Source organism: Metarhizium brunneum, chromosome 4 (assembly GCF_013426205.1).
Source record: "Metarhizium brunneum chromosome 4, complete sequence".
Classification (NCBI taxonomy): Eukaryota; Fungi; Ascomycota; class Sordariomycetes; order Hypocreales; family Clavicipitaceae; genus Metarhizium; species Metarhizium brunneum.
In genome coordinates, this window is record NC_089425.1 from 2,037,402 (window position 1) to 2,064,213 (window position 26,812).

The 26,812-nt window shown below is 48.2% G+C and overlaps 9 protein-coding genes across 9 annotated transcripts; 4 read left to right on the forward strand and 5 right to left on the reverse strand.

Annotated features, from left to right (window-relative positions):
* Positions 1–49: 49 nt before the first annotated feature.
* rpn-8 (26S proteasome regulatory subunit rpn-8) lies at positions 50–1,285 on the reverse strand (the record flags this gene model as incomplete). Its single annotated transcript, XM_014690304.1, has 3 exons — positions 50–628; positions 756–1,027; positions 1,099–1,285. The coding sequence occupies 3 exons, from the start codon at positions 1,283–1,285 to the stop codon at positions 50–52; spliced, it is 1,038 nt and encodes a 345-aa protein (XP_014545790.1).
* Positions 1,286–2,941: 1,656 nt separating this feature from the next.
* Positions 2,942–3,963, forward strand: ADK1 (Adenylate kinase; the record flags this gene model as incomplete). Its single annotated transcript, XM_014690303.1, has 4 exons — positions 2,942–3,089; positions 3,148–3,200; positions 3,293–3,447; positions 3,510–3,963. The coding sequence occupies 4 exons, from the start codon at positions 2,942–2,944 to the stop codon at positions 3,961–3,963; spliced, it is 810 nt and encodes a 269-aa protein (XP_014545789.1).
* A 776-nt stretch (positions 3,964–4,739) lies between these two features.
* On the reverse strand, positions 4,740–7,809 carry G6M90_00g072750 (uncharacterized protein; the record flags this gene model as incomplete). The annotated part of the gene is made up of 7 exons (XM_014690302.2): positions 4,740–4,756; positions 4,810–4,972; positions 5,075–5,161; positions 5,545–6,001; positions 6,076–7,319; positions 7,394–7,681; positions 7,765–7,809. The coding sequence occupies 7 exons, from the start codon at positions 7,807–7,809 to the stop codon at positions 4,740–4,742; spliced, it is 2,301 nt and encodes a 766-aa protein (XP_014545788.2).
* A 951-nt stretch (positions 7,810–8,760) lies between these two features.
* On the reverse strand, positions 8,761–9,112 carry G6M90_00g072760 (uncharacterized protein; the record flags this gene model as incomplete). The annotated part of the gene is made up of 2 exons (XM_014690301.1): positions 8,761–8,875; positions 8,928–9,112. The coding sequence occupies 2 exons, from the start codon at positions 9,110–9,112 to the stop codon at positions 8,761–8,763; spliced, it is 300 nt and encodes a 99-aa protein (XP_014545787.1).
* Positions 9,113–9,814: 702 nt separating this feature from the next.
* Positions 9,815–10,348, reverse strand: G6M90_00g072770 (uncharacterized protein; the record flags this gene model as incomplete). Its single annotated transcript, XM_014690300.2, has 1 exon — positions 9,815–10,348. The coding sequence occupies one exon, from the start codon at positions 10,346–10,348 to the stop codon at positions 9,815–9,817; it is 534 nt and encodes a 177-aa protein (XP_014545786.2).
* A 770-nt stretch (positions 10,349–11,118) lies between these two features.
* crp-28_0 (40S ribosomal protein uS12) lies at positions 11,119–11,617 on the forward strand (the record flags this gene model as incomplete). Its single annotated transcript, XM_014690299.1, has 2 exons — positions 11,119–11,377; positions 11,439–11,617. 2 exons carry the CDS (start codon positions 11,119–11,121, stop codon positions 11,615–11,617), a joined length of 438 nt encoding a protein of 145 aa, XP_014545785.1.
* A 228-nt stretch (positions 11,618–11,845) lies between these two features.
* Positions 11,846–12,694, reverse strand: COQ2 (4-hydroxybenzoate polyprenyltransferase; the record flags this gene model as incomplete). Its single annotated transcript, XM_014690298.1, has 1 exon — positions 11,846–12,694. One exon carries the CDS (start codon positions 12,692–12,694, stop codon positions 11,846–11,848), a length of 849 nt encoding a protein of 282 aa, XP_014545784.1.
* A 931-nt stretch (positions 12,695–13,625) lies between these two features.
* cbfA (C-module-binding factor A) lies at positions 13,626–19,679 on the forward strand (the record flags this gene model as incomplete). Its single annotated transcript, XM_014690296.2, has 6 exons — positions 13,626–13,896; positions 13,955–17,344; positions 17,426–17,641; positions 18,699–18,880; positions 18,984–19,403; positions 19,455–19,679. The coding sequence occupies 6 exons, from the start codon at positions 13,626–13,628 to the stop codon at positions 19,677–19,679; spliced, it is 4,704 nt and encodes a 1,567-aa protein (XP_014545782.2).
* Positions 19,680–24,799: 5,120 nt separating this feature from the next.
* chit1_1 (Endochitinase 1) lies at positions 24,800–26,325 on the forward strand (the record flags this gene model as incomplete). Its single annotated transcript, XM_014690295.1, has 4 exons — positions 24,800–24,942; positions 25,044–25,142; positions 25,211–25,260; positions 25,343–26,325. The coding sequence occupies 4 exons, from the start codon at positions 24,800–24,802 to the stop codon at positions 26,323–26,325; spliced, it is 1,275 nt and encodes a 424-aa protein (XP_014545781.1).
* Positions 26,326–26,812: the final 487 nt, after the last annotated feature.

Genomic DNA, 26,812 nt, shown 5'->3' on the forward strand with positions numbered 1-26,812 from the left:
AGCCCAAGATACGGAGGAGGCTCACGTATGACCATTCAGATCACCTCCACTATTTCTTCTTGTCTTTGCCATCCTTCTGTTTGTCACTCCTCTCCTTGGGCTCGGCGTTATGTCCGCTGACGCCGTTTTCCTTTTTCTCTTCTTTAGCAGCATTTTCCTCTTTCTTTGCCTCCTTCTCATCCTGTTGCTGCCTGTTCTGTATCTTATTTTCTATAAGATCATGGAATGCAGTGATGGCACGTATCAAGCTGCTCAAGTAGATAGCCATGAGTTGATCGTTGGTTTTGATACTCATGGCATATGCTAATTCACCCCCCCGAGATTCTCCATCCACCTCAGGAGAGGACAAGTTTGGCAGTAAATTGAAGACGTCTTGCAGATTACCTAGGATGGCGTGATTGACGGGCAGTTGGCCATCTAGAACCTTCTGAAGATACGCACCAATGTCTCTCAACCGTAAGTGAAGGCCTTGAAGCGACTGAAGCTGGTTTGTAACGCGTGTAGATAAAGTGCCAACAGCGACATCTCGGATATCTCGTAGTAAATGTTCGACGCCAATTTCCTCAGCCTCCTCGGCCTCAATGATAGAAGGCGTGTGGACAAACGTTCTCGAAGTGGTAGTGCCATCCTTGTGTGTGTTAGTGGCTGTCTGAGGGGAGGCAAGTGGCTCGTCAGGGAAGGTATGGGACACCGAAACCTGTCATTCAACTACAGGCACTCGGGCCTCCATGACCTTGAGGGGCGAGTCTACTCACATCTTTGATTTCTTCAACGGCAAAGTAGGCGTCGGTTGGCACTCCCGATTCCTTTGGTTGGACATCGATGATTACGAGCAGCGGGTTAGGTGTGTATCTCTTGAACAGCTCGTTAATCTCGAGATCCGAGGCTCGCAGCTTCGGACCAGAATGGTACCATCCGATCAGTTTCTCTCTCGCGTTGACTTTCTTGAACATGTCATTCATAGATTCCACGTAGTTGTGATCTAAAAACCAGACTGACGGATCTGTATCATCTTCTTCGAACGGCACTGAGTGATGAAGCTAATTAGATACCGGCTACTCGGCCAATTTCCAAGAGTATACCACATTTAGTACGTACCGGCAAAGCTATTTGACACTCTTACATTTTTGCCGTCGTTCTGGCCTAGAAGCACGCCAACTACTCTTCTTTTCTTATTTTTCTGAGCCGTCCGATTGTAATGATCTACCGCTGAAAGTAGCACCAGGGGGGCAACGGAAACGTTTCGGGTGACGAGAGAAAGAGTTTCTGCAGTGGTGGTAGGCATCGTCTGTCCAGCAGAACCTAGGTATGAGGCTCTGCAGAGAAAGTCTGTTGGTGTGATATCGGGGCAGTCGAGAGAAGGTGAGCGCGAAGTGATCTCTTCTTGACTGATGTACGTGTGTCCGCGGCTGCCTTGATGCCTGTGCTGGCAAGCCTTAACGCTGCCTTCCCGGAAAAAAAGAGTCGCGTGCCGGATGACTGTACTCGCGACACACAAGGTAGTGCTAGCGAAAGGATTATATGGGGATAGAACGACCGGCAAAGGCAAAGCTGGGGGACTCGGAAGCTTTCGAATTACCAGATGGATGAGGTCAGCCTGCCATTACGGAGTACTAGGTGCACCGTAGTTGCAGAGGAGTGTGGGCCACAGAGCTCTCGAGGGCGAAGCCTGAATGAACGTCACGTGGGCAGAAAGCTCAGACTAAGACAATTTGGGGTGCACGAACATCTTGCAGTCAGTCCGGAATAACCAGGGCCTAGGGTATCTATCTTAGGCCGTTTGTTTCTGTTTTCGGGTATCTAATGCCTACTGACAGGACCTAGGCAGTTATTTTTTATCCTTATTTTACCGAAGTCGAGCTCCAGACACAGTACGAATCCCTTGTGTGTTAGGGGTACGGCTCGAGCTAGGTACCGACTTAGGTAAAGTATTTAATATTAGTACGTTGGGTTGCTTAAAAAAAGGCCGGATGATCATGTAAGAAACACTATCATTTTGGTTGTACCAAGGCCAGGGAACCACAACTAACCACACACCAAGGCTAAAAAATAGTATATACCGAAGAATACGCAAAGGAATAGACACCTTGACATAGGTGAACCTCATCTCGGAGGGAAAATATTCAATATACATGCTCGACAGTGAAATTGCTCACCTCTGGGGCTTCGCCAAAAAGCCTCACAACGGTGGGATGGCGTGCAGCAAGCACCTGCTGACCTTTACCAGCTACGAACCAGCGGCATGACCACTGACTGAGTGCCGTCTCTGCCTGACATCTGGAGATTTGAGCGCTCAAACTTAGTGGGATGTTGCTCACGGGCAAATGGAGATTTGTCAATAGATCCCTAAGCCTCACCGCCTCACCGCCTGACCTTTGAAGCTTGCCTAGGTACTTAAGTACTTCAGTACCTAGCGAGGACCGCTGGCATCTAAGAGGTACGCACTCGTTGTCGGCTTACCGGGCTTTCGCAGGCCACGGTTGCCCTGTACTCCATGTCGGTACATCTGTCGCTCAATTCCAGCGCCAAACTCAGCGTCGCATGTCTTGATTGCCAGGTATGTAACGACTGAAGCGCTTAACAGCCAGCAGCTGGACTGCACTGGGGGCGAGCGCAAGGCGACATACCCACATGCACTGAGCAGACAAACCAATCAGGCCTGGCCGCTAGGGCGGACGGAGCTTAGGCCAAAGTGCTCCGTAGCCGACAGAATCACCCACTACTCCGTATCCCGAGCCATGGTTCTGCCGACAACGCTTCTTTCGTCAGAATCAATTGACTCCAGCCATCCATCCCGCTTCCTCTATTGTCCATTCCCTCCCCTTCATATCTCAATTCTTGCAACCCGCCACGGGGTAAGCTCTCCTTCAGCACCCGGGAGAGTCGAATTGACCAATTGGCCTCCACCACTTGAACCCAGTCCTTCCACTTTGTTACGATCATGGGTTTCGTCGAGGATGAGTTGAAGCAGCTGAAAGAGGTCATCGGCAACCTCGACTCGCGCATTAAGCAGCTGGAGAGGCGCGCAACGGGCTCCTCCCCTTCCACTGAAGAGATTCGCATGGTAATTATGGGACCGCCCGGAGCTGGTAAGAACACTGTGACTTTTGTCATCCCTCGGGACGTCGAGTAACCTCAAATTTTTAGGCAAAGGAACGCAGGCGCCAAAGATCAAGGATCGATTCTCCTGCTGCCATCTGGTAAGTCATTGGTAAAAATACCCAAGTAATATTCTGATTGTTTCGTCAGCTCGCTTTTTTCTGACCATCTTTGCCTTTTATGCATAACATAGGCCACGGGTGACATGTTGCGTTCTCAGGTTGCGAAGAAAACCCCCCTTGGCCGAGAGGCAAAGAAGATCATGGATCAGGGCGGTCTCGTCAGTGACGACATTGTCATCGGAATGATCAAAGAAGAGCTGGAAAACAACAAGGAGTGCCAAGGAGGGTAAGTGTACAACATTTTGGAAGTTTTGAATCGAACCAAGCCTTTGCTTACCAAAAGTCCAGTTTCATCCTTGATGGATTCCCCCGCACGGTCCCTCAGGCAGAAGGCCTTGACTCCATGCTTCAAGAGCGAAACCAGAAGCTTCAGCATGCTGTTGAGCTGCAAATTGATGACTCGTTGCTCGTTGCACGCATCACCGGTCGCTTGATCCACCCTGCGTCAGGTCGGTCCTACCATAGTACATTCAATCCGCCAAAGGAACCTATGAAGGATGATGTCACAGGCGAGCCCCTTGTTCAGCGAAGCGATGACAATGCAGATGCATTGAAGAAGCGTCTAGTCACGTATCATAAGCAGACGACACCAGTTGTCGATTACTATCAGAAGACTGGCATATGGAAGGGCATCGACGCTAGCCAGCAACCTGGACAAGTGTGGAAGAATATGCTAGATATCTTGCAAGGAAACAAGAGTCAAGGATCCGGTATACTGAGCCGAATTGCCAGTAAGGATTAAACGCCCCCTATAGTGGTGCAAAACTCAACCGATGAAAACCCGTCCTAGTTTCAGCGAGCCTCGTTGCTTTCAAGAAAAGAGGTACACTATGTAGTCTTAGAGTCCAGATTTTACCTGCATGTATCAAATACAACCCAAAACATAGGATTCTGGATAATATTCACAAACGGAATCAAACAAACGCTATGATTGCGCATGTTTTGTAAGTTAAAGGGCAGGCATTGTTTTGACTTTATTGGAGACCACCGAGGTGCCTAGGAATTTGAGCCGTCAATACTATCCGTCAGCGACGACTAAGTGGCCGTGAGATGCTAGCCCACTTGGTTGCCAACGGGGAACGCCTTAAGTGCTCGAGTAACGAAAGTGTGCTATCTTGCGAGGTTCGAAGGTGCTGGTTCACTTGGTCATAGCTACACATGACAGATTGACTGTTGATTCAGAGCATTCACCTAGGGCTCCAAAGCAAAATTAGGTGCAAATTAATGATGAATGGATGCATTAGAAAAGGGCATTGTCTAAGGTGGGTATAGAAGTTGTTTTGATGATTCAACCATTCTGGAATACCAACATGTCCATACCCAAGATCAGATAAGACGTAGGAAGTATTACCAGACCGGAAAAAGAGCGCGAGAGGAAGCCAGGGTAGGGTAGGAAATCTTGCTCCTCGAGAGGAGTGGCAAGCTTGATACGAAGGCAGACATATTCAGCCTTTGTGTCTCATTAGATGAATACAGTTCTGGGGTGGATCGATCACGGCGGCTTCAAACCATAAGATCCTATCTTCGCGGAGTCGCTGGAAGACATTTGGTCAGTAGAGGTAGAGCAAGTCGCGTTGGCGCAACTGACCATTGACCATCTGCCTCTGCTTGTTCAGCCAGCTTCTTGGCGCGTCATGCCGCCGCTGAACTACAACATGGTTGCTCTGCAGTCGGCTTGTGAGATTAAACCACGCTGTCGCAATGAGAGCGTTCTCTCTTTGAAGGTTCTTCATAAGCTCATCAGTAGCAGCCTTGACGACATACCACAATTAGTAAATTTGAAATTAGATGAGGGATAGAGCAAATGCCTTCAGCAGTTGCTTAGTTCATAGCTGCGAAATGAATAGACTCACCCTTTGGCCAGCCGAAGCCTCACCGCCTTGCTCTGCTTTGAGACGATTTTGCAAGTCGAGTTTTTCTTGCTCCGATTGTTCAAGTTGCTGTGGACAAGACAAGTTAGAACCAAGGCAGAAAACATTCATATTGTGAGACCGGGTCAATATTTTGAGGCCGAGGTCTTGATGATGACACCAATCCATTACTGTGCAATCAATGTCGAAATACCAACTGGATAAACAGCAACTCGCGGCAAACACAGTGAAGTCTTCCACTTTGCTTGCCATCTTTGAGGACTAGTCCAGCCAGCCGTAACAGTAGTATTTGACCATATGTGTCCCATGCGTCTTCGGCGACCAACTTGACTGCAACTGCGCGGCTCCCGATGCCAGCTTATAGTTATCTGGCCTGCGAAGCCAAATCTTCATATGATAACAGCCGTATGCAAAGACCAGGGATATTGACAAGGACGACTGTAGCAACTTACCAATTTACGTTCTTTGAGGCGTGTACGCAGTTTTTCTATCTTTTCACTGGATTTCCTCATCGTCTCAGACATGTCTGCATCCGCTGACCCAGCCATTGAGCTCTCTTGCAATTCTTTTGTGTCTTCGACCTCTTTTCTGAGCTTTTCCTTGGCAAGAAGTGCATCAATTAGCTGAGACTTCTGAGCGTCCCGTTCACTGACGACAAAATTGTACTCCTCCCTGAGCCTGTCCAGCTCTGCCTTGAGGGATTCGGATATCAGTTTGTCAGTGCTCTTGAGCTCATCAATAGCCTCGGTCCCGCCTTTTTCTGCGGCCGAAAGCTTTGCTTTGGCTGCAATCAGCTCTCGATTCGTGTCTGAAACCTTAGATTGCAGCTCGGCGGCTTGTTTTTTGATTGCATCAAGCTCTTCCTGTGAACCGACGAGCTGAGTTTGCAAATTAATGAATGCTTCGGACCTGTAGTCATAAATTGGATGGTTAGTTTATGCGATTTCAAATCTTTTTGCAGATATCGAATCTTGGTCCCATACCCTTCATTGCTGGAGTCATTTATTAAAGCTGTAATTTGTTCTTGAGATAATGTATGCTTTTCGAAAATGTCATTGAAATTCTGCTGGAGACGATCCCGCTGCCGGCGTTGCTCTTCAAGCTCACGCCTGAGAAGGGCTGCATCGCCAGTCGATCCAAGTGTTCGTCTTAGAAGTTCATTTTCAGCCTTAAATCGAGACAATTCTAACGGAAGATTGGTCTGTCTATCCCCGTCAGTCGCATTATTCAACTCGTCCTCCAAACTAAAAGCCCCGGAGAGTGCGGTAATGTTGCCGTCTTGTGCTACCCCATCTGGCCCTTGTTGCACCTGTTCTTGCAAGTCCTGAATGAACCTTTCATCGTGTGTTCTTTGAGCCTTTAGTCTCGTTAGCTCCTCCTCCAGTGCAGCAACGTCTTTAATCAGCTGATTCTTTTGATTGCGCTCATCCCACAGGTGTTGCTCGGATTGTGTAATCATTTTAGTGAGTTCATCCTCGGCTTTCCGGGTCCTCTCATTCTTCTCTCTGTCATCCACGAGGAAGCGCAGCTGTTCCTGCAACTCGGCCTTTTCATACTGTAGATTTTGGACTTCTTTAGCAAGGTGTTGCTGAGATTCAAGTTTCTGCTTGTATCTCTCTGCTGTATTTGCTTTCTTTTCAAATTCCTCCGCTTTGTGCTTCCATTCTGCTACCTGATCCCTGAGTTCGTCTGCCTGTATGCTCTTCTGGTTCAATCTTTGAACCTCGCCCTCTAGCTGAGATTTAACTCGATCGTGATTACGGATAGTCTCTTCATTCCTCGCTATGATTTCCATTTGTTCGTGGACCTGAGCCTCAAGTAATTTGATAGCTTCTGCACTGTTGGCGCCGTCTTGCGTAGCTTTTCGTAAAACCTCGAGTTCACGATCGTTTTTTTCCTTTTCATATTTTAGCTCTTCATGGCTCTGCTGAAGATATTCCAAACGAGTAATATAATCCGAGAGATTCTTCTTTGTGCTGTCAAGCTGTTGCCGAAGCACGGCATTTTGCTCTTCTACTAGGAGATCGATATCCCTCGCTTCCATAACCGCATCGATAGCCTCATCCAGATCATCGTCATCCTTGTAATTGGAGATATCTTGTTGCATTGCTCGAATGATTTGCATAATCTCCGCCTGATTTTCACGGTCGAGACCATGTTGGATTCTAGGAACATATTTGCCGTTATCGGGGCCCATAGCAGCAGCAGACACCATGACGGCAAGGAGCTAAAGGGTGTACTTGGTAAGTAACCAGAAGGGTAGATGGGTTATGGATCTTATACATAATTGAGTACACGCACCTGGCTGATGCCTTGAGGCTCCGGGTTCTCTGCCACAGCATGATAATCGAACTTTTTTGCTTGGCAGCTAAGCTCAGGGACTTGTTGACGTATGAATCTGAAGAGACCTTTATAGACGGCCTGAAGGTTTCGTTTGTTGGTCAGGTACTTCGAGGTGCCATGGCTCGACTCAAGGTGTGATGGATCAAATTCTGGATCTAATTCATGGAGAATGTGGGCAAGCGTAATACCGTTTGTTAATTCATCGAGGGATTCGGCAGCCTGGTTTAAATCAAAAATGTGGTTGGCCTGAAAGTTTGAATTAGTCAACCGTAATGAAGCTCGAACGAATGTTAAAATTTCTATCGGGGCCATTGAGCAGGTTCACTGACAGACTTGAGGAGAGCAGCCTGCGCGCGGGGACCGTATGTCGGCATTGCGTTTGTCGTAGATGGAGGTGCCATTGTCATGCAAGCCCAAGCTCTTTTGAGGGCACGGCCTATAGCTTTTCAGAAGTTGACGCAGCTTAGTCAAAGTTTGGGGAGACTCTAGACGAAGGACCAGCATATCGGATCCGAGCTCACGTAGTCGTGACAGGAAGTGATGTAAAGGGAACTGGAAGCATATCGTGCCGAAATGCTCTTACGCTAATAAAAGGTACGTAGAAAATGAGGAGCAATATCCAGGAGCAGCTTCGGCAACGGGAGAACCGAAGGACATGAAGGTTAGAGCTGTCAATACGGACTCCACGCGGTCAAGGGTCTCGCATCAGATATGATACAGCCCCACAACCACCATGTCTTCAGGGGAGTGTTAGTACTTGTTGCGTCAATACCTTGGGTAAAGTACCTGCCTAGGTACCTAGGTACCTATACTTAGCAGCAACGATACGTACGATGTGATGCGCCGTTATCAATCACTTAAGTAGGTACATACCTAGGTAAGTACCTACCTAGGTAAGTAGGTACTTAATTACTTAGAGGTAATTGTTAGCATGACACACTATCTCTTTACTGCTGGTTGACACAGAATGCATTCATAGACTGTTTCAAACACATCTTCTTGCAAGTCGCATATAAACCTTGATATTCCCGCCCGCTCACCAACCCAGGCAGGCACTGGAACGTGCTTATTGCTACAAATGGAGGTCAAGTCTACTTAATTATGAATGCAGTACCAGACACTAAAGCGTTTCAAATATACGTTCAGTCATAAATGCCAATATCCCGGCAGGTATCATCATCATAATATAAAAAAAAGACCGAATAATATCCCATCTTCGAGCTGTGACGAACACCGAAACAAACCCCCTCCCTTCAAAGGAAGATAATAGAAAATGATGCCTTTCATCTGATACTGTGAAACGTACAACAGCCTTCCGCAATGACTCACTGGATTGTAGCTTCCTTATCCTCTTCAACCGTCATGCCGTAGTCTGTACCCCACGCCTGCACCTTTTGCAGCGCCTGCAGCGCCTTCTCTGGTGCGATCACGACAAATCCTCTGTTTTACTGCGAGTTAGTTGAAGTCTAAGAGTCTAGCCTGGCTAACTCACTTAATGATCGTATAAGAATGAGTAATTTTCCCTCCGGCTTCTATCAACGTATTTTTTGCCTTTTCTATTACGGAATCGGGCGTGGAATCCTCTTGAAAATACACAATAGCTGACATCTTTTGATTCATAGCCAAAACTGCTGGGAGGGCCGCAAGGGCGACGACCAGACTCGAGAGAAACTTCATTTTCTCTACTAAGAAACGAATAGGTTTGCGGAGGCTTCTCGGCGAGATAGAAGATGCTAGTATTCTTGTTTTGTACGAGGAAAATGCCTAAAGAAGGGGTACGGCGGGCAGTGGTTGCAACTTGCAAGTGATGATGAGTTTGAGTGGCAGTCATGTTTCATGGCATCATAAGCCACCGTCCGCTTTAATATTAGTCCGGCATCATTTCACCAAGCGCGCAGTCCATAATTGGAAGGTGATTAATACCTAAGTACTACTTAGCCTCACTCCCCGAGTGAGGCGCAGTAGAGTCTGTTCAATGCTCGGGTGAGAGATGGCAACGGCATTTGAGGACCTTATTAATGGAAACACTCCACGTATACGTTTTCTTCCCTTGATAAGAAGAAAATGAGAGGTAAGGCTTGTAGATGAATGAGAGATTATTGGGCTCTGCGATCGACATACAAACCAGACGCAATAAGGTGTGCAACTCGGCGCACTGGTCTCCATGTCACCACCTGCCTAGATAGGGAGCTCAGTTTTGCACATACACTAAAAAAAAAGTCAGCTAGAGGAAATAGGAGCCGTGGAGTGGCAATGCATCCATCGATTTATAGACATGGAGTCAGATGGGATTTCAGTTACCTGGGAGTAATTTGAGATTGGCAAGCACAAGAACAGGGAGCATCGTGACGCGTGAAGGGGTTGCTCGCTCAAGTTTCATTAGTAACGTGTATCGATAGATTTGTCCTCATTCCAGACATCCTGGCTTTCCTGTTCGACTGCTCGCATAGCCACCGTAACGTTTTCCAATTTTGCTACCACGTCAATGACACCATCGTTAACCCTTTGAAAATATTTATCGTTGGCCTCTCTTCTTTTCCGGCCAAGAACAATATCCATCTCCGTTTCCTCAATGATCTTGGACCCAAAAGAGCCCAAAGCTTCATTCTTGCCCTTTAATCCTTCACCAGATGTCTTGTTAAGACTTTTCGCTTGTTCAGTTCCCTCGAAGGCACTCGATTTCGGCGGTTCCATGAAAACGCCACGCAAATTGTGAAGCTGCTCGCCAGGAGAGGGAATGACTTTATCCCGTGCAGATGCCCCAATTGACTCATCAGTCTCGCTTCTTGCCCAGGCTTGTGCGAGTCCTATTTGCGCAGAGCGTAGCTCAGAAAGCTTTTGATCATGCCCAGGTCCAAACACGTGAGTGCCACCTGACGCTGACAATTCAACCTCCTCTAAAGTAGCCTGCATCTCCGCCCATAATGCATCAGTCTTATCCGTACTCCGAGTGCTCCCTGCTTTACCGGATCGCTGCAAATTTGTTGGAGCAGATCCAGAACGAAGAGATGTGCTGCGCTCCAAAGTAGAGAGTTCTCGTCTTGAAGTCGGCAGAGCTGGTCCTGGAGCTGAAGTGCTGGACAGAGAAACGCGTGATCCGCCCGGAGAAGGATGAAGAAAGAGTACCGGGGGAGGGTCGCGTTGTCTTCCCACTGGTTTCGACATCGGAGACATTAATGCTGCAGGCAGGGCAATAGCAACATTCATCCCTAATATGACAAGATGCCCAACAATAGCTCCTCGTTATTATCCCATTCTGAAGTGAGGTCCAATCGAGTATCTGCCCGCCTACCTACCTAGACCTAAGTACTTAAGGTAGTAACTACTCGGTAGGTACCCAGTACAGATCACGCAACCAGACAGTAGTAGTTGCCAGTTAGCACAGGCAGTGACCGCCTGCTAGTGGACCCATGAGAGCACCCTGCGGAGGCATATGCCACGTGAATAGGCACGTGAATGAAAAGCCACTGGGACTCGAAGTCGTTTCCTCTCTAGGGCCAGGAAACCCTAGTGTCAAACTTGGCATGCAGACTCAACTTTTTGCTGCTCCGCTCGAAGTCATCATCACACCCATTGCCGAGCGGTAACGACAAAAATCGGTACGTACATCAACATTCGAGTAGGAACGATCTTGAAAATAAAATGTTAATGTGATTATTTCGTTGCTAACTAAAATAGCAATCATGGCTGGAGGCAAACCCCGTGGTCTTAACGCAGCGCGAAAGTTGCGAACGAACCGAAAGGACCAGAAATGGGCCGATCTCCATTACAAGAAGCGTGCCCTGGGCACCGCTTTCAAGTCATCTCCTTTCGGTGGCTCTTCTCACGCGAAGGGAATTGTTCTCGAGAAGGTCGGTGTTGAGGCCAAGCAGCCTAACTCTGCTATCCGAAAGTGTGTCCGAGTGCAATTGATCAAGAACGGCAAGAAGGTCACTGCCTTTGGTATGTTACGCAGGCCTGGTCCACCGAATTATTCCCTTAGCTAATTGGCTATATCATATAGTTCCTAACGACGGTTGCTTGAACTTTGTGGACGAAAACGATGAAGTCTTGCTTGCTGGTTTCGGTCGTAAGGGCAAGGCAAAGGGTGACATTCCAGGTGTCAGATTCAAGGTTGTGAAGGTCTCTGGCGTTGGTCTTTTGGCTCTGTGGAAGGAGAAGAAAGAGAAGCCTCGTTCTTAAAAATGGCAACGGATGAAAAGGGGCGACGCTAACTGGTCAAATTTTCGGCATGAGGAGTCGGATCGGCTTGCTTGCATTGGCATCACAGGTTGGGTTTTGATCATAAGAGGCTAGATTCCACAGTTTAAATGGAAGTTTCGTTTTGAAGCATGACAGAACACTATATCTATAAAGAATAGCCATACGTGGTTATTGGAGAAATGAAGTATTGTACAAACAGAAGGTCCCTTAGTATTGACATCGTTCCGGATCCATGTCATCACCAGCAGTAGGCTTGTCTGAAAGTTGGATGAGATAATCTGCTGCTAGGCCCAAGCTAATAGTGCCACCCGTAATCCAGCATCCATTTACGAACCACCACCAACAATTCTTGACACTTTTAAGGTTGACTTTCCTGATCATAAGTGCCAGAGTGACTGCAGCTCCGCCGCAGCTTCCGATGAAGAAAGCCGGTCCAGCACCAGTGGCAATGCCAGCGGCGGCAAGAAGAGCGATTTGCGTTGTAGCTAGCCCTGTGAGGATTTGCTTGGTTTGTGAATCGTGCTTCAATGCAATACTTTTAATGCCAGCCTTAGCGTCGTCTTTGATGTCCATATGCGCATAGATCATGTCATACAAGACGGTCCAGGCGATGTTGGAGCCGTAAAGGCAGGCGGCAGCCGCTAGAGCTGACCCGTTTGACAACAAGTCTATGCCCAAAGCTGGAAAGCCCATTATCGCGCCCCATGAGAATGTCAAACCTAGGACAAATTGTGGATAGTAGGTTACTCGTTTAGCCAGGGGGTAACTCGCAACGAACAAAAGACTCGGTATGCCATAGAAAAGACAAGGCGCTGGAAATTGAATCAAGATGCCTAGACCAGCTAGAAGTTGAGCCCCGGTAAACACTAAGCCGTTGAAGGGAGAAATGGCGCGCCGAGCAATTGGTCGAAGTCGAGTGCGGGAGACGTGAGGGTCGAGATTTCGATCCCACAGGTCATTGATGGTACATCCTGCTCCGCGCATTATCAGGGCACCAGAGAAGAACAGTAATGAGGTACCAACGACTGAACCAACCGAGGGCATCGGTGAAACCATTGGTGCTGCCATCAATGTTGAAAAAAGGCATGGAAAGTACAAGTAATAGGTGCCTGTTGGTTTGTCAATTCGAATGAGTTCGGCATATGGAACCCATGATGCTGGAATCAGTGAAAGAATCCCAGAATTGGGTGGTTGATAGGCTGGAAGTATCCTATGGTTCTCTAGCTTGGCTTGATGCTCAACAGAAGACGATGCTAGATGATGCGTTTGATGTTGTCTACCAAGCTGCTGTCTGAGGAAGCCAGTTTGAAGAACGCGCAAACCGTCGCACCCTCTCGCATAGAAAGGTATCTTCTGCCCCGCGGGCGTAAGCTGAAGCCCTCTGGAAATTTTAGACGCCGCTGTAGAGACACGGGACACGTTTGGCGGCCTCATGGTTCTAAACCTGGGAGTAGTAATGGCCCTTAACCAACATTCGCGGTCCTCAAATTAGTAGTAGATAGTTCCTTCAAAGCTTTAGGCTTTCAGGCATAGTACTGATAATCATTTTTGGTCGACTCGAAACAGAGTGAGCTCTTTCCAGCACTTCGTTCAGTATCGAAATTAAATTTGACGTCTGGACTATGGCACATATGACGTCACGTGATGTCCGTTATGTTTGAGTCGAGTTGACTGCTGACTACACACGTTTGTCATTGTTGGTGCGTCGCATTCATTGCCCGTTCAACCCTGCGCAAACCAATCCCCGTCGCGTCCGGACGGCCTTTGCTAGTAGGATCCTGTTTGCAGGATGCCTATGACTACTTTAACGTCCTAACTCGCTCACTCCCGGACTCCTATGCTTCATTTACCTCAAGTTGAAAGCAGTGCATGCAAACCTCGCATCCACGCACTCTCTCACTTCCTCGCCCTGTCATCGAGGTTATTTGGCTGGTGATTGGCGTCCGCAAATTATGGATGTAGAGCCCACAGTGCCTGTATCGCAGAGATGCCGACTTCACTCCATCCGCAAGCTAAATTCGATCCCATTCCGCCAGACCTTGATTTGTACGGCCTGGTAGATCGGACACCGAATTTCAAATGGGTACAGAGAGTCTCAAGGTCTCAAGTACTTGGTCTTGGTCAGCAGGGGTTTGAAAAGCTTATTCAAATACATGTTATCGCTGGAGGGAAACCACTGGTCATTGATGGCTGGGATGCGCTCTTCCCAGAGGAGCTCTTCAATGTCAACTGGCTCGAAAAGACATATGATAAAAAAGGTAAGTAGGTTCTTTGTGCATCTTGCCATTATTTATTGCTTAGCTCACCTCACTGCAGAGGAAAATGTTCGCGACGTAACTGCCGGTACAGATATTCCAATGACAACTGGACATTATCTAAGGTCGATGAAGCAACTGACAAACCAATGGACTCCACAAAACTTCCGGGATGAGCGCCGGCAAAGACTTTACCTGAAAGACATCGACTGTCCCGTGGAGTGGCGATATGAATTGCAAACAATTTTGCATCCCAACTTATTTTATCTGAACGACAACGTCACAAAATCAGGTTCATCGAATCCAACACGACGGCCTGGAGGCGATGGTCAACATGGCGAAAACTCCATAGCTCCTGCGGGAGACCTCATGTCAAGCCTACCCGAGGAGATGCGGGCCGAAAACTTAATGTGCTATGTTGGTCACGAAGGCACCTATACACCAGCTCATCGAGAGATGTGTGCTTCTGTTGGACATAATATCATGGTGGAGACCTCAGGTGATAGCCCTGGAGAAAAACCCGGAAGTTCTATCTGGTTCATGACTGAAAGTAAAGATCGTGATGTGGTCCGTGAATACTTTTTGTCGATGTTGGGCCATGATATTGAGATTGAAAAGCATTTTGCGCAAATTAACGCTTGGAAGAAGGCTCCTTTCGATGTCTACCTTGTCGATCAGCGTGCTGGGGACTTTATCATCATTCCGCCGCTGGCAGCCCATCAAGTCTGGAACAGAGGTACTCGAACAATGAAAGTGGCCTGGAACCGAACTACCCCTGAGACTCTGCGTTTGGCATTGCGCGAGGCTCTACCAAAAGCGAGACTGGTGTGTCGTGATGAACAATATAAAAACAAGGCGATTATATATTTCACCCTGCACAAATATTACCAGCTCTTGAAAGAAATGGAAAGACAAGAAGATATCACCCAGAACAGCTTCATGGGCATTGGAAGAGACATCGTCAGAAATTCACCCCGGGCGAGACAGCTTGCTGGAGATTTTAGGTCTCTCTTCAGTCTTTTTACAGAAATACTTATCGATGAGGCCTTTGCATACAACGAGAAACAAGTCGAAAGACTGCCCTTTGACTCATGCGTCACTTGCTCATACTGTCGCTGCAATATATTCAATCGATTCCTCACCTGCAAAAATTGCACAAGGGTCCTTGTTAACGGAGATGAAGATGCATACGATATATGTATGGAATGTTACGCCATGGGAAGGTCCTGTGCTTGCTTATCTGGTCTTCAATGGTGTGAACAATGGTCTTGGTCTGAGCTTAGCGGGAAATATGAGCTATGGCGTGAGATGGTCATTGTCAATGATGGTTTTGTTGATCTGCATAGCTCACCTCCTCCTTTCGAGACGGCTCGACAAAAATCAGCCAAGAAATCAGTGGCGCAGATATGTCAGGAGGCCCTCATCAGGCGTCCGTGGAAAGATATTACGAAGCAAGACGTTGGCAAAGTTGCAAGTGATTCTGAGCAAGGAGACGTTGAGGATGAACCTAAGAAGAAAACGAAAAGGAAGCAGAAGAAGGGCGAAGTCCGCCGATGTCACGTATGCTGCCATAAGGACTACAGTTATCGAGTTCATGAATGCTCGAATTCGGAGTGTGCAGAAGCATATTGCTACGGTGTTCTCTATAGAGCTTTCGATATGATGCCGCAGGCAGTTTTGCAAAATGAAACTTGGCAGTGCCCAAAATGCTTGGGCATTTGCAATTGTGGTTATTGTCGTCGGGCAGGAAACACGAACCCATATACACCTAAGAATACTTCTCTTGGCCATGATACTCGACCAATTGCGGATGACAGAAGTGTTGAAGCCCTGGTTGATTTTCGGGTGCATAATCTGTCATGGCTGAAGGCTGCTGGAGAAGAAAGCCGGAGCAGAGATAGCCGGAGAATGCAAATATTGCGGCAACAAGCTGACCACGCCAAGGCACGAAGCGAGCTGGCTGAAGTCGAAAGTGAAAGGGCCCTTCTTGGAGACGGCGATAATTCTCAGAGGGCCACGAACACCGACCCAGAGGGTCGCGATCCTGAAAGACAGAGTGCTCATGAGTATCCTACACTCGCCTTGGAGTCCGAAAATAGCTCACGGCTAAGGTCGGATTCGGCGGGACCACCGGTTGCGCATAACGGCATATCTCCTTACCCAGATCCTTCTGTAGCCTCAAACTATGGTATCGGGATGGGGTATTATGAGCAGGATGATACACCCGACAAAATCCTCTTCGATCCATATAAAGCCCCCTCTCCTAGTGCTATACACCTCGCCGACCTCGAAGTACCTGATTCCGTCAAGAAGTCTATTCGCGCTGCGAAGAGTAAAGCCAAACGGGAGAATGAGGACCCAGATTTCATAGTCGGGAGATCTAGTCACAAACGGTCACGGCATACAAATGGCATAGATATATTGGATAATTTGGATCCAGCGCTTTTTGATGTGGAGCCGTCGACGGCATCATCAATGTTGCGTCAGAGGCGGCTGCCATCGAGTAACACCATTAGACACCCCGCGGAAAACCAAGATGGAAATCTAGAGACACTTTCAACGGAACCCGTTACCGAGACCATGCCCACGGAACCTATTCTTCGGCATGCAAGGCCTCTAGCATCATACGTAGAAGTTGATGATGTTGACATGGATGAAGTAGAGGAGGGTGAAATGGTTGGCGAAGGATCTGGTCAAGAGGCCTTTTTGGACGATAAGGCTGCGAAAGCGATTGAAGAAGCTCGACTCTCGGAGGTTCAAAATAGTGGACTTCAACAGGAGGCGTCGGTAACATCAAAACACTTGGAATCAACTCAGGGTCGGAAAAGCCGCGTACGACCTTTACAGGTCAGTTTGAGGTCTGTCGACTCTGTATCAATGACCGACCCGATAAGCCCCAGGCCGGCCATTCGCAGGCGTGGGCGACCAAGAAAATCAACGGTTGTCTCTCTTAAACAATCGGATACAGCAGCAGATGGTACAGCAGGAGCATTAAGGGATCAGGGTGAATCTCTAGGCGAGGCTCCTGATACCTCTAATGTGAGGTCAAGCAATTACCAGCAGTTGAAAAGCAACTCTTCAATCGGAGCGTCTTTGCAACAACACGAGGAACCATCAGTGCGTAGCGTTGCGACGGTCGGAATATCCCAAGAACGTAATCTCAAAGATATTGGACGTGAACTGCGCTCTAACCCCAGAGGCAGGGAATCACAACCAGAGGCCAAGAACCCAGCTTCTCAAGTAAGAAATTTGAAGTCTGCAAGTCAGCCATTCATGTCAATGGCGGAAAGATTGGCTCTCAAAGGCAGGAAATTTAAGATCGGGAAGCGAAGAGCCGCTGCCAGTCCATTACTGAAGGATAAGGATGGTGGACCACATGTTTCTGAAGCATCAGAATCTACGATTAGAGAGTCGCGTCAGGTTTTATCGGCGGTGGCTGGTCGCACAGAAGGTAGCTATCGTCATCAGTCACGAAGTCGGCCTGGTCCACGAACAAGCTCGGCGGCGGCGGGACCGCTAACCAATCTCTCAGACGATGAGCAGGAATCCGTCTCCAAGTCATCAGATATCTCCACTACCCGGAAAACAGTTGTTAGATTGTCGGATATGGTGTCTAGCGAAGACGAGCACGGGAGCACCATAGACATGGCGGTATCATCTAGTGATGACAGCGGCGATAGTGACATTCCTGCAAGCGGAATGAACAGCAGAGAACGTGCTTCGACTGAACTAGGCTATACCCAGTCCCGTGGGGGAAGAAGGGGAGGGGGAAGGGGAAGAGGAAGGCGCAGAGGTCGCCCTCGTGGCTCGGGCCGCGGAACTATTTCGTGACATGCTTGAAGGATTTATGTCGAGTTGTTGTCCGCCAGTTGAGGGCATGTTTGTCTAGCAAGGAGCGACTCAATGTATTTGTGTAGCTAGACCGTTGCGCACGGAGACGTGTGTAGGACATGGTCGGATATCGAAGGGAGATGGCCTCAAATGGAACTGCATGATCAGTATGGAATTCGACGGATTTCCAATATACCTGGCATCGTTAATTGCTAAAATGCCAGACGCACAATGGTGTTCAAAGATATTACATGGGTTACACCCAGGACACCCCAAGTTCCACCAGAAGAACGGTATGATTTGGCGTGTGATCAGGGCATAATCGTCTAAGACCCGTACAAGGGTAAGGAAAACTCATAGTGACGTTTGTGGCAAGAACCAGACTTGTTGATAAATGTGTCAAGTACTTTGAAGTGTCTGGTGTAGTTTGGCACCTGGACATGCTGTCTCTGGCGTCCACGTGGGAGGCATCTGGCTCATTCACTCGTTCATGCACATGCAGAGGCACCGGCACCTGTTGGCTGACAGCCTACATGTGTATATTGCACCTGGTCTTGTTAGTTCCAATCCAGGCACCGGACTTGCTGGGAATCCTCTCCGCAATACGGGGTCTTCTCAATCTCATCAAATTCATTGTGGTGATAACCCGGTCTGCTAGGTTCAGCCGCGTCGCAACCGGACTACTACTAGGCACCTAGTCCAGGTACCTAATACTTGCATACCTCGAGCTCAAGGCTCAAGTACAATCCGAGTCGACATGTTAAATAGCACGACGTCCCCCGCTCCAGTAGACTTGTCTCACCAGCGGACAGGAACGAGGAGGAGAGAAAAAAGCTGTTCATTTACTATGCCTTTGGCACACAACACAATGGGACGGCGTGTACTATTTGCCGAGATCATGATACCTTTGGTGGTGGCAAGTTCGGCCGTCCACGGCACAAGGGCTATTGACACAAGCTGGCACGCTCCGGCAGAAACACAGCTCAACAACCTTACGTCGGCGCTGGCTTCCAATGGGGTCTATGGGTTTATTTTTAATTCGTCAAATACTCCCCAACGCGATTATGGAGCATACAACTGGTGCAATATGCCACATGTTCGACCAACAGAGTACGTTGTGGCCGACAAGGCATATGAATTACAATATGTTGAATTGGTATGTTCAGGAGCCTACGTACCTCGTTCTGTACCTGACTTGGAGCCGTTACTTCCTCCATGTCGTTTATTACCATCGATCTCCTACTTACCTATTTTTGTAGATTCACAGGCACCACAAGCGGACGCCGTACGCTTCAAATGCTTTCCCGGTTGAGTCTTACCAGTGGAATTGCGAAGATGCACACTTGTTTCTCTACGGCGAACCTTTGCAGGGAAAGCAATCTTCTCCCGTATTTCGAAAAGGGCATATTTCTCCGATGAACCCATTCGTGCCACCTGGCTGGATTGGGAGCTGTAATTTTCCTCAAATTACGTCTGGCGGTCTAAGTGACTCGTGGCACCACGGTGCTGATCTGTATGCCGTGTATCATGATCTCTTGGGGTTCCTTCCATCGAGAAATTCGGACTACAAATCCTCTGTGCGATATCGCGTTACTAATAATGTTATCACGAGCCAGGTTGCTGGCATGGTAGTCAGCGGCATGTGGTGGACAAACGACCCATATCCCCTAATTGTTGAGGTATGTTACGCAGCCGGATCACTCACCTCTCCCTACCTATCTCTCTTCTAGATTTCATTCACGTCCCATGACTATCCTGCTTCTATTTCCGTTCTCGTAACGGCACCCTCCACAATAGCCTACTTGGTCTACCTCCTCACTCTGCTGCTGACAAAAGCTGTTGTTCCTAGGCCCCAGGAGTCGACAGCTTGGAACCACAATACCCTTGTCATTCAGCCGATACACTCTTCAATGGCATCAAATCCAACAAAAATCCTGATTGGAAACAGCATCTAGAGGCGTCCGCAGCGTTGTTCAGTACCCTCGATGGTATCTCGGGAGTTCCCTCGAGCGATGGCGCATTCCACTCGTCATTCGACCACTACTATGATAACCTCTCCGCCAGACAATGCCATGCTAAACCCTTACCCTGCAAGCTAGTTGATGGCCAAAACAGCACTAGGTGCATCTCGCAGGACCTTGCCAATGCGGTCTATCGTCTGGGAAACTGGGAATACAGTCAAATATATCGTGATCATCCCTCGTCACTCCCCGCTAGTGTGGCGTCTCTCGGGGTCTGGATTGGAGAGCTCACGTCCCATCTGCATGATGTTATGGGTGGATCAAGTGACATACGCTACTTCCACAACATAGCTCATGACGGATCATTGTCTCGTCTACTCTCCGTCTTGCAGATTAATGAAATGGTGTGGCCAGGAATGGGCGCAGAAGTAGTCTTTGAGCTGTACAAGCGAAAGGACCATGGACCAAACCCTAGCCCAACGACGTCCGTGGTCGCACCTCGTTGTCATCATGACAACTGCCTTCGACATATGCTTCAGCATCCTACATCAGCAAGTATACTATGTCAAAACGTCACCAGTTCGACAAGTGGCTCTCCAACTTTTCCACGCTCGTTCCTGGCAGAATGCTCTAGTCAATCTCGACTCGTGTCAGCCTGCTCCTGTATATCTAGCACGACAATAAAGACGGCTCCAGCTCCTTCGCAAACTCCCTTGTCTATTCCCTCCCGGCATTACATTCGTGTGTTATTTGGTGGCAGGATTCTTCAATCTTCCAACCCCGACCTAGGCCGCATGGATATGTTGCCGGTCGAAGTTCTGCTAGACTATCTTGAAGGTCTAGTTGGGAAGGGCGGGGGTCTTGTGAAGTCCACGTGTCAAAACTAGATCTATACCACATTGGGTTTATGTCCTGCTTATGCAACTCATGATGGCTCGCCACATTTGGATTCGACACAGTCAAGGCTGTGGGGAGATGCGCGTTGTTCCGCAAGGACTGTATACTATTCAGTCTTCGCCTTAGCTAGTCGTGCAATACATGTCCTCTGCTCCAAATGCTCGAAGTGTCTTTGGCAATCTAAATCGAGCTTACTCAATGACTGGGAACCGGGCTCATCAAAGTGGTAGGCGCCTTGCTGCCTCCTGGAGCATCTTAATTGTCAACCTGTCCTTGATAGGGGTATACTCAACTAGGGCTTCATAAATCTGCTCTACATCTAGATGTCCTCGAAGAAGTTCATGGATACAGCTAATACCGTTATTTAATTATGTTGAGTGATCTCCCACTGGCATTTCGCTGGCGATGGCCCGTTACCACGGGTTCGGCCGCCACAATAGATGAGGTCGGATGAAAGTGCCATGTGCGGTCGATTCTCAAGCCCTACTTTCAAGGCACTGGCGAACAGTCTCACCCTCTATCAATGGTTTCAGATGAGTCGAGAGCCTCTTAATATGTGACCTGAAATATGCAGATGGTAAACTCACTTTCGACAACTTCGGAGCAAGAATTTGACGAGTTCCGTCTGTGCCAGGTAGAAAATTTGAAAGACCATTGTGGATGATATTGGTTGGGTAATTAAATTAAACCCTCAACAATGCTTTTGCCGGGGAGGGCCGGGGCCTCTAGGAGTCATAGGCATGAAGACCGGATCAAGTACGATAGGTCCAACAACTGAGCTACCCTTTTCGTTTATGCACAACCTGGTAACGTTGCAAGGAAGCTCGGAGAAATGATCACAGCCCAGAGACTGCCCGGGGAGAGGGTTTATTGGGGGGGGCGTGGGGGTTGTCGGGATTTCTTGGGTGGCGGCGCTGATAGCTACCGGACTCGACACCTAGTGGTCCCACGTGCCTCAATGCAGGCCCTGGCCGTAGTGACGCCAGACCCCACTGATGGGTCAATACTTAACATTTGAAGTTCGGACGGAGATTGACGCCCTGGGATTTGATCAATTCCTCAACCTTGCCTCCCAGAGCCACGTTCCACAAGCCCAACAACCACATGATGGATAGGTACCTAGGTATGTAACTACTTATGTACTTAGGGATGATGTAACGAGTTGTGCTATTATTTGTGCGGCAGAAAATCGTTATTCATGCAGTCCCCTAGTTAATCTGAGCATCTAGCGCACAAAAAAGTAAGTTGAGCTAGTTAAACGAGTCGCGACGCAACAATGGAGACGACCTCGCGATAGTCCTGGACAGGTAGATAGACAGCCCACAGTGCAAGCAGCGGCAGAATGGTCGCCGGAAATTCAGGAAATTATCCTTAAATCTCTTTGAAGGTCGAGCACCTTGTGGGGTGCCAAGCCTAGGGGTCAATAGCTAATAGGATAATAACGGTTAAACGGTACTTTTTTTTACTTATAACTCAAGTAATATAAATTATATTAATATCCCTGTTAAGTATAAGGAGTTATATTATATTAATTACACTATGCTGCTACTACTTGGTATTGGCCTTGTTCCACCACCATCCGTGGGGCAGCGGGGCCCCCATAAGGTGCTTGACTTTCAAAGAGATACAGCCATCGCGGTATTAAAAGTTATCAGATTTAAGTTGAGCAACGGTTAATTTTTAAAAGGCGGGCACGACTATATACGGTGGGGAGTGGCTAATAAGTCAAGTGCGGCATTGATACCTACTACTACGCGCGCGGCCCCTGGTTCTGGTGACAGCACAGCTATTTTAAGACAACTCGTGAGAGTTTTTATTTAGTTTATTAGATTTTTATTAACTTTTTTTTTATTTCCCTCTTGAGACAAATATTAATACAAGCATGATACAAGTATCGTGCAAGCACAGACTTTTACACTATCGTATAATAGTTGTGCTACATCGTGGGCATGTAAACACACCAAGAGACAAGCGAGTGAAAAGGGCAAATGGGGAAAAAATAGAGAGAAACCGCCATATATCACACACGCTAATCTATGACATGCTAAGTACCAATTCCTTCGGCGTAGGGTGCTTGGGAAGAGTTTCCCGTCGCCAAGCTCCCAACAAAATGCATTGTATCAGTAGCATTTAAAGCACCAAATACGGGAAGCCCTTTCCCATTTACTCAATATTCAAGCTAGAGTTAGAACTCATGCTACTCTCGTTATTTCCACGTCCCTTCTCTATGTCCAGGGGACGGTAGTTTACATTTATTGCTTACATACCTAGGTAGCTATTTCCCAAACACTGGCTCATGCTGAAGCAGTAGAAGAAGCAGAGGCCCACCGAGGGCCGGGGAGTAAAAGAGAAGTAATGCACATACTACATACCTAGGTACTTAGGCAGCATGAGAAATGGCGGTCGGTTATGTATTGTATGCTGCAGTTTCTTGACTACTTGCCACATTAGTAAGGAGACAATAAACAAATATCGGCTAAGCTGGTTGGCTTCGAAAGCACACATTGGCAACATGCCGGTTTCTCTGGCGGTGGCATCCAAAACCGATCCTTTAAGAAAGGTCTAGCTAGGAGCGGAAGGGGCACGCATAAAGCAGATGGCCGTTGAGCACACATGGGACATGACAGCAACCCATTGGCACTAGTCGCCAGACCTGCATGTGCTAGCTCATTAAATTAATTCATGCGGCGGTTTTCTGGCTATTGAAGGACTGTCATCCGGGTTCAAGGCTCTAATACAGAGGTCCGGACAGGTTCCAGGGCGGGGGTCAGATGGGGACCAAAGATAAGATTAGGTGGTGGCACGCGGGAGGGTTGGGTGATTTGATGCAAGGTTCATATTTGTCCCGTGGTTCTCAGAGCCCCCAACTACCAAGGTTGGTATTGACTGGTCACCAGACCAGACCAGACATACCTAGCAAATGAGTGGACGCTTTCGGATTCTACCTACCTGCCTAGACAGTTGGATGATACGAAGCTCTGAAGATGACGGAATTAAGCGCTCGATTACTACATACAGATAACATCCCATGATGATTGCACTTGGTGAGAAGCGTCCCTAACAAAAGGGGCGTGCGGCTCCACTACAGTAAACCAGGTCTATCTCTTTAGCTGCCCAATGGCTCATGAAGACTCGGTTACCTAAGAAAACTACATGGCAGAGGAAGCCCCACGAGCCATTGGGCAGCTAAAGAGATAACGACGACGTTCCCCAGTCATTCTTTAATATGGGCGAATGGTAGTTCTGACCACCAGCAGCAGGACGCCGTGATAGCTCCTTCTCATCCCAGATACAAAATTGAACCTAGGGTGGGGGCCACTGGCGCTGAATCTGGTGCGAGACTTGAAATCATCTTCAACCAGCCCATGTTCCGTCAATACCAGCATGCGCAAGCTTCAGACTTCATGTGGGCTTTGTAGTTTCTGCACAGCTTCACAACCCGCCCTCTGGAACCTCCCCCACCATCTTTACCGTCTCATGTGAGGTTTTTGCACACATGCATGGAGCACGGAACTTGGTTACTGGGGTGTAGTGCGTACTTTTGACATCTTGTCACTTCCTGTCCATTGCTCATGCGTCGTCCTGTTCATCGCCAAACGTGCCAAGGTGGAGCGCTTGCTGCGATGCTCCCAGCTGCAAATGGCTGTACGGAAATGAGAGAAGTATCCTTTTATGGACTGCACCAACTACTCAGGTAGCCACGAATAGGCTACGTGTGGTCAATTAGTGAGTCGGTATTTTTCAATTGAGCGCATCAGCAACGTTGCCGAGCCGAATGATGAGTACTGTCTCAGCCCAGGGCGAGCCTACCAGCCAGGTAGGCCTCCTATCCCAGTCAAGACTATCACGAGATCAGCATTGCCCAGTAACCAGTGGTATGCTAAGGAAATGGATGAGTGGCATGTTCCCACCACTCTCTAACCTGCCTAATGGTCTTCCATGCTAGATGAGACGGCAAGCCTTTCTTCGCCTCAACCATGCTACCCATGTAGACAATTTCCTTATCAACTACCGAATACCTGCGAAGCCAACGTCGTCGTGGTCTTGTATAAATAGGGGCCACATTCCTTCGAGGTAGTTCTACGGAAGACACGCTACCACTACATCACTCCCTACATATCCCCCCCCCTTTTCTACCCGGCCCTGGTGGCTCTTTCATCAATTCGACAAGCACTTCTATTCAAATTACAGTACAGAGATAAACTCGGGTCAACGAAATGCCGTCGTTATTTGCTCAGTCACTGGCAATCATCGCCACTCTGCAGGCCACTCTCGGTCTTGCCACCCCTGTATCAGCTCCTGATACTGTCATCGGAAAACATGCCGGTGGTTACGTCAACGCGGTCTACTTCACCAATTGGTAATTTCTTCCCGGTCCATCTTGTTGCTATCCTTGCTCACATGCCATTTATTCCAAAGAGCAATCAGACATGCTATGGTCGGATACTAACCAGTAGACAGGGGAATATACGGTCGAAACTATCAGCCAGCCGACCTTCCCGCTTCTCAGATATCCCATGTTCTGTACTCGTTCTTGAACCTTTCAAATAACGGCACCGTGTAAGCTCACCTCATAAAATGTAGGCATTCTGATTGGTCTTGAGATCAGGCTGACTGACTCCCTGCAGTTACACTGGAGATTCTTGGGCTGACACAGACAAGCACTACCCAAATGACTGTAAGTTCCTCCAATTTAGGGGCTAAAAGCCCATGCTCACGTGGCTTGAGAATGAATTGTGTGGCTAATTTGGGGTTCAAAGCTTGGAATGATGTCGGTAACAATGTCTATGGCTGTGTCAAGCAATTATATCTCCTCAAGAAAGCGAACCGTAATATGAAGACGATGTTGTCTATTGGAGGGTGGACGTGGTCAACGAACTTCCCAGCCGCGGCCTCGACGGCAGCCACTCGAAGCAACTTTGCGAAGTCGGCGGTCACTATTATGAAAGACTGGGGCTTTGATGGCATTGACGTTGATTGGGAATACCCTGCCGACGATGTTCAAGCCACAAACATGGTTCTTCTTCTTCAAGCCGTTCGGGATGAACTCGACGCATACGCGGCAAAGTTTGCTCAGGGATACCATTTTCAGCTATCGATTGCCGCTCCGGCTGGCCCTGCCAACTATAATAAGTTGCACCTTGGCGACCTCGGAAAGGTGTTGGATTATATCAATTTGATGGCCTATGACTTTTCTGGTTCATGGAGCAACTCCAGCGCACACAACGCAAATCTTTACGCCAATCCGGGCAACCTTAATGCTACACCATTCAACACGGATGATGCTGTCAATGATTACATTAAAGGCGGTGTTCCGGCCAGCAAGATCGTTCTTGGCATGCCAATTTATGGAAAATCATTCCAGAAGACCAATGGAATTGGAAAGCTATTCTCTGGTGTTGGCGACGGCAGCTGGGAGAATGGAGTCTGGGATTACAAGGTTCTTCCCAAAGCCGGCGCGACGGTTATATATGATGACGTGGCAAAGGGTTACTACAGCTACGATAACCGCACCCAAGAACTTATTTCCTATGATACCCCTGATATTACCAAAGAAAAGGTTACCTACCTCAAGAGCAAGGGATTAGGGGGCAGCATGTTTTGGGAGGCATCTGCTGACCGCAAAGGGCCCGACTCACTCATTGGGACTAGTAGCAACAAACTTGGTGAACCGGACGCCACTGAGAATCTACTCAACTACCCTGACTCCAAATATGACAATATGAGGAAGCAGATGGCTTAGTTCTAGCCAGCTTTCAACACACAAATCGGGTCAGCACCGCAAGCAATTTCTAGGGTCAGTTTTATGCCGACTTGTGTGTCATAACCGACGACCCTGGGCCATAGGCCCTTGTCTCTCTCTTTCCATTTGCTCAGCACACTGGTGATATTTTCAGTGCCATCTATCATCATTGCGGGTCCATCTTGCATCCGTCTCTCTTGGCCAGTAGGATAAGGATGGTATTAAATGTTGAGCATGAGTCATGCCAAGTTTGGCTGGGGTGGTCCTGCTGAATTCGTCGTATATATATGCCCTTCATACTCGTAAATAACCATCGTCTTAGCTACCTCGGTAGGCTGTGTACATAGATGCTTGGCCGTTTCCAAGACGGTGCTTTACTGAATCATTTTTTACTTTCATATATATCGGCCCTGCAGATAGCCGTGGTTCTAACTCCCGTCACTTGCTGAACAAGGTTACAAGGTTCTCAGCGCTCTACCTCCCCCAA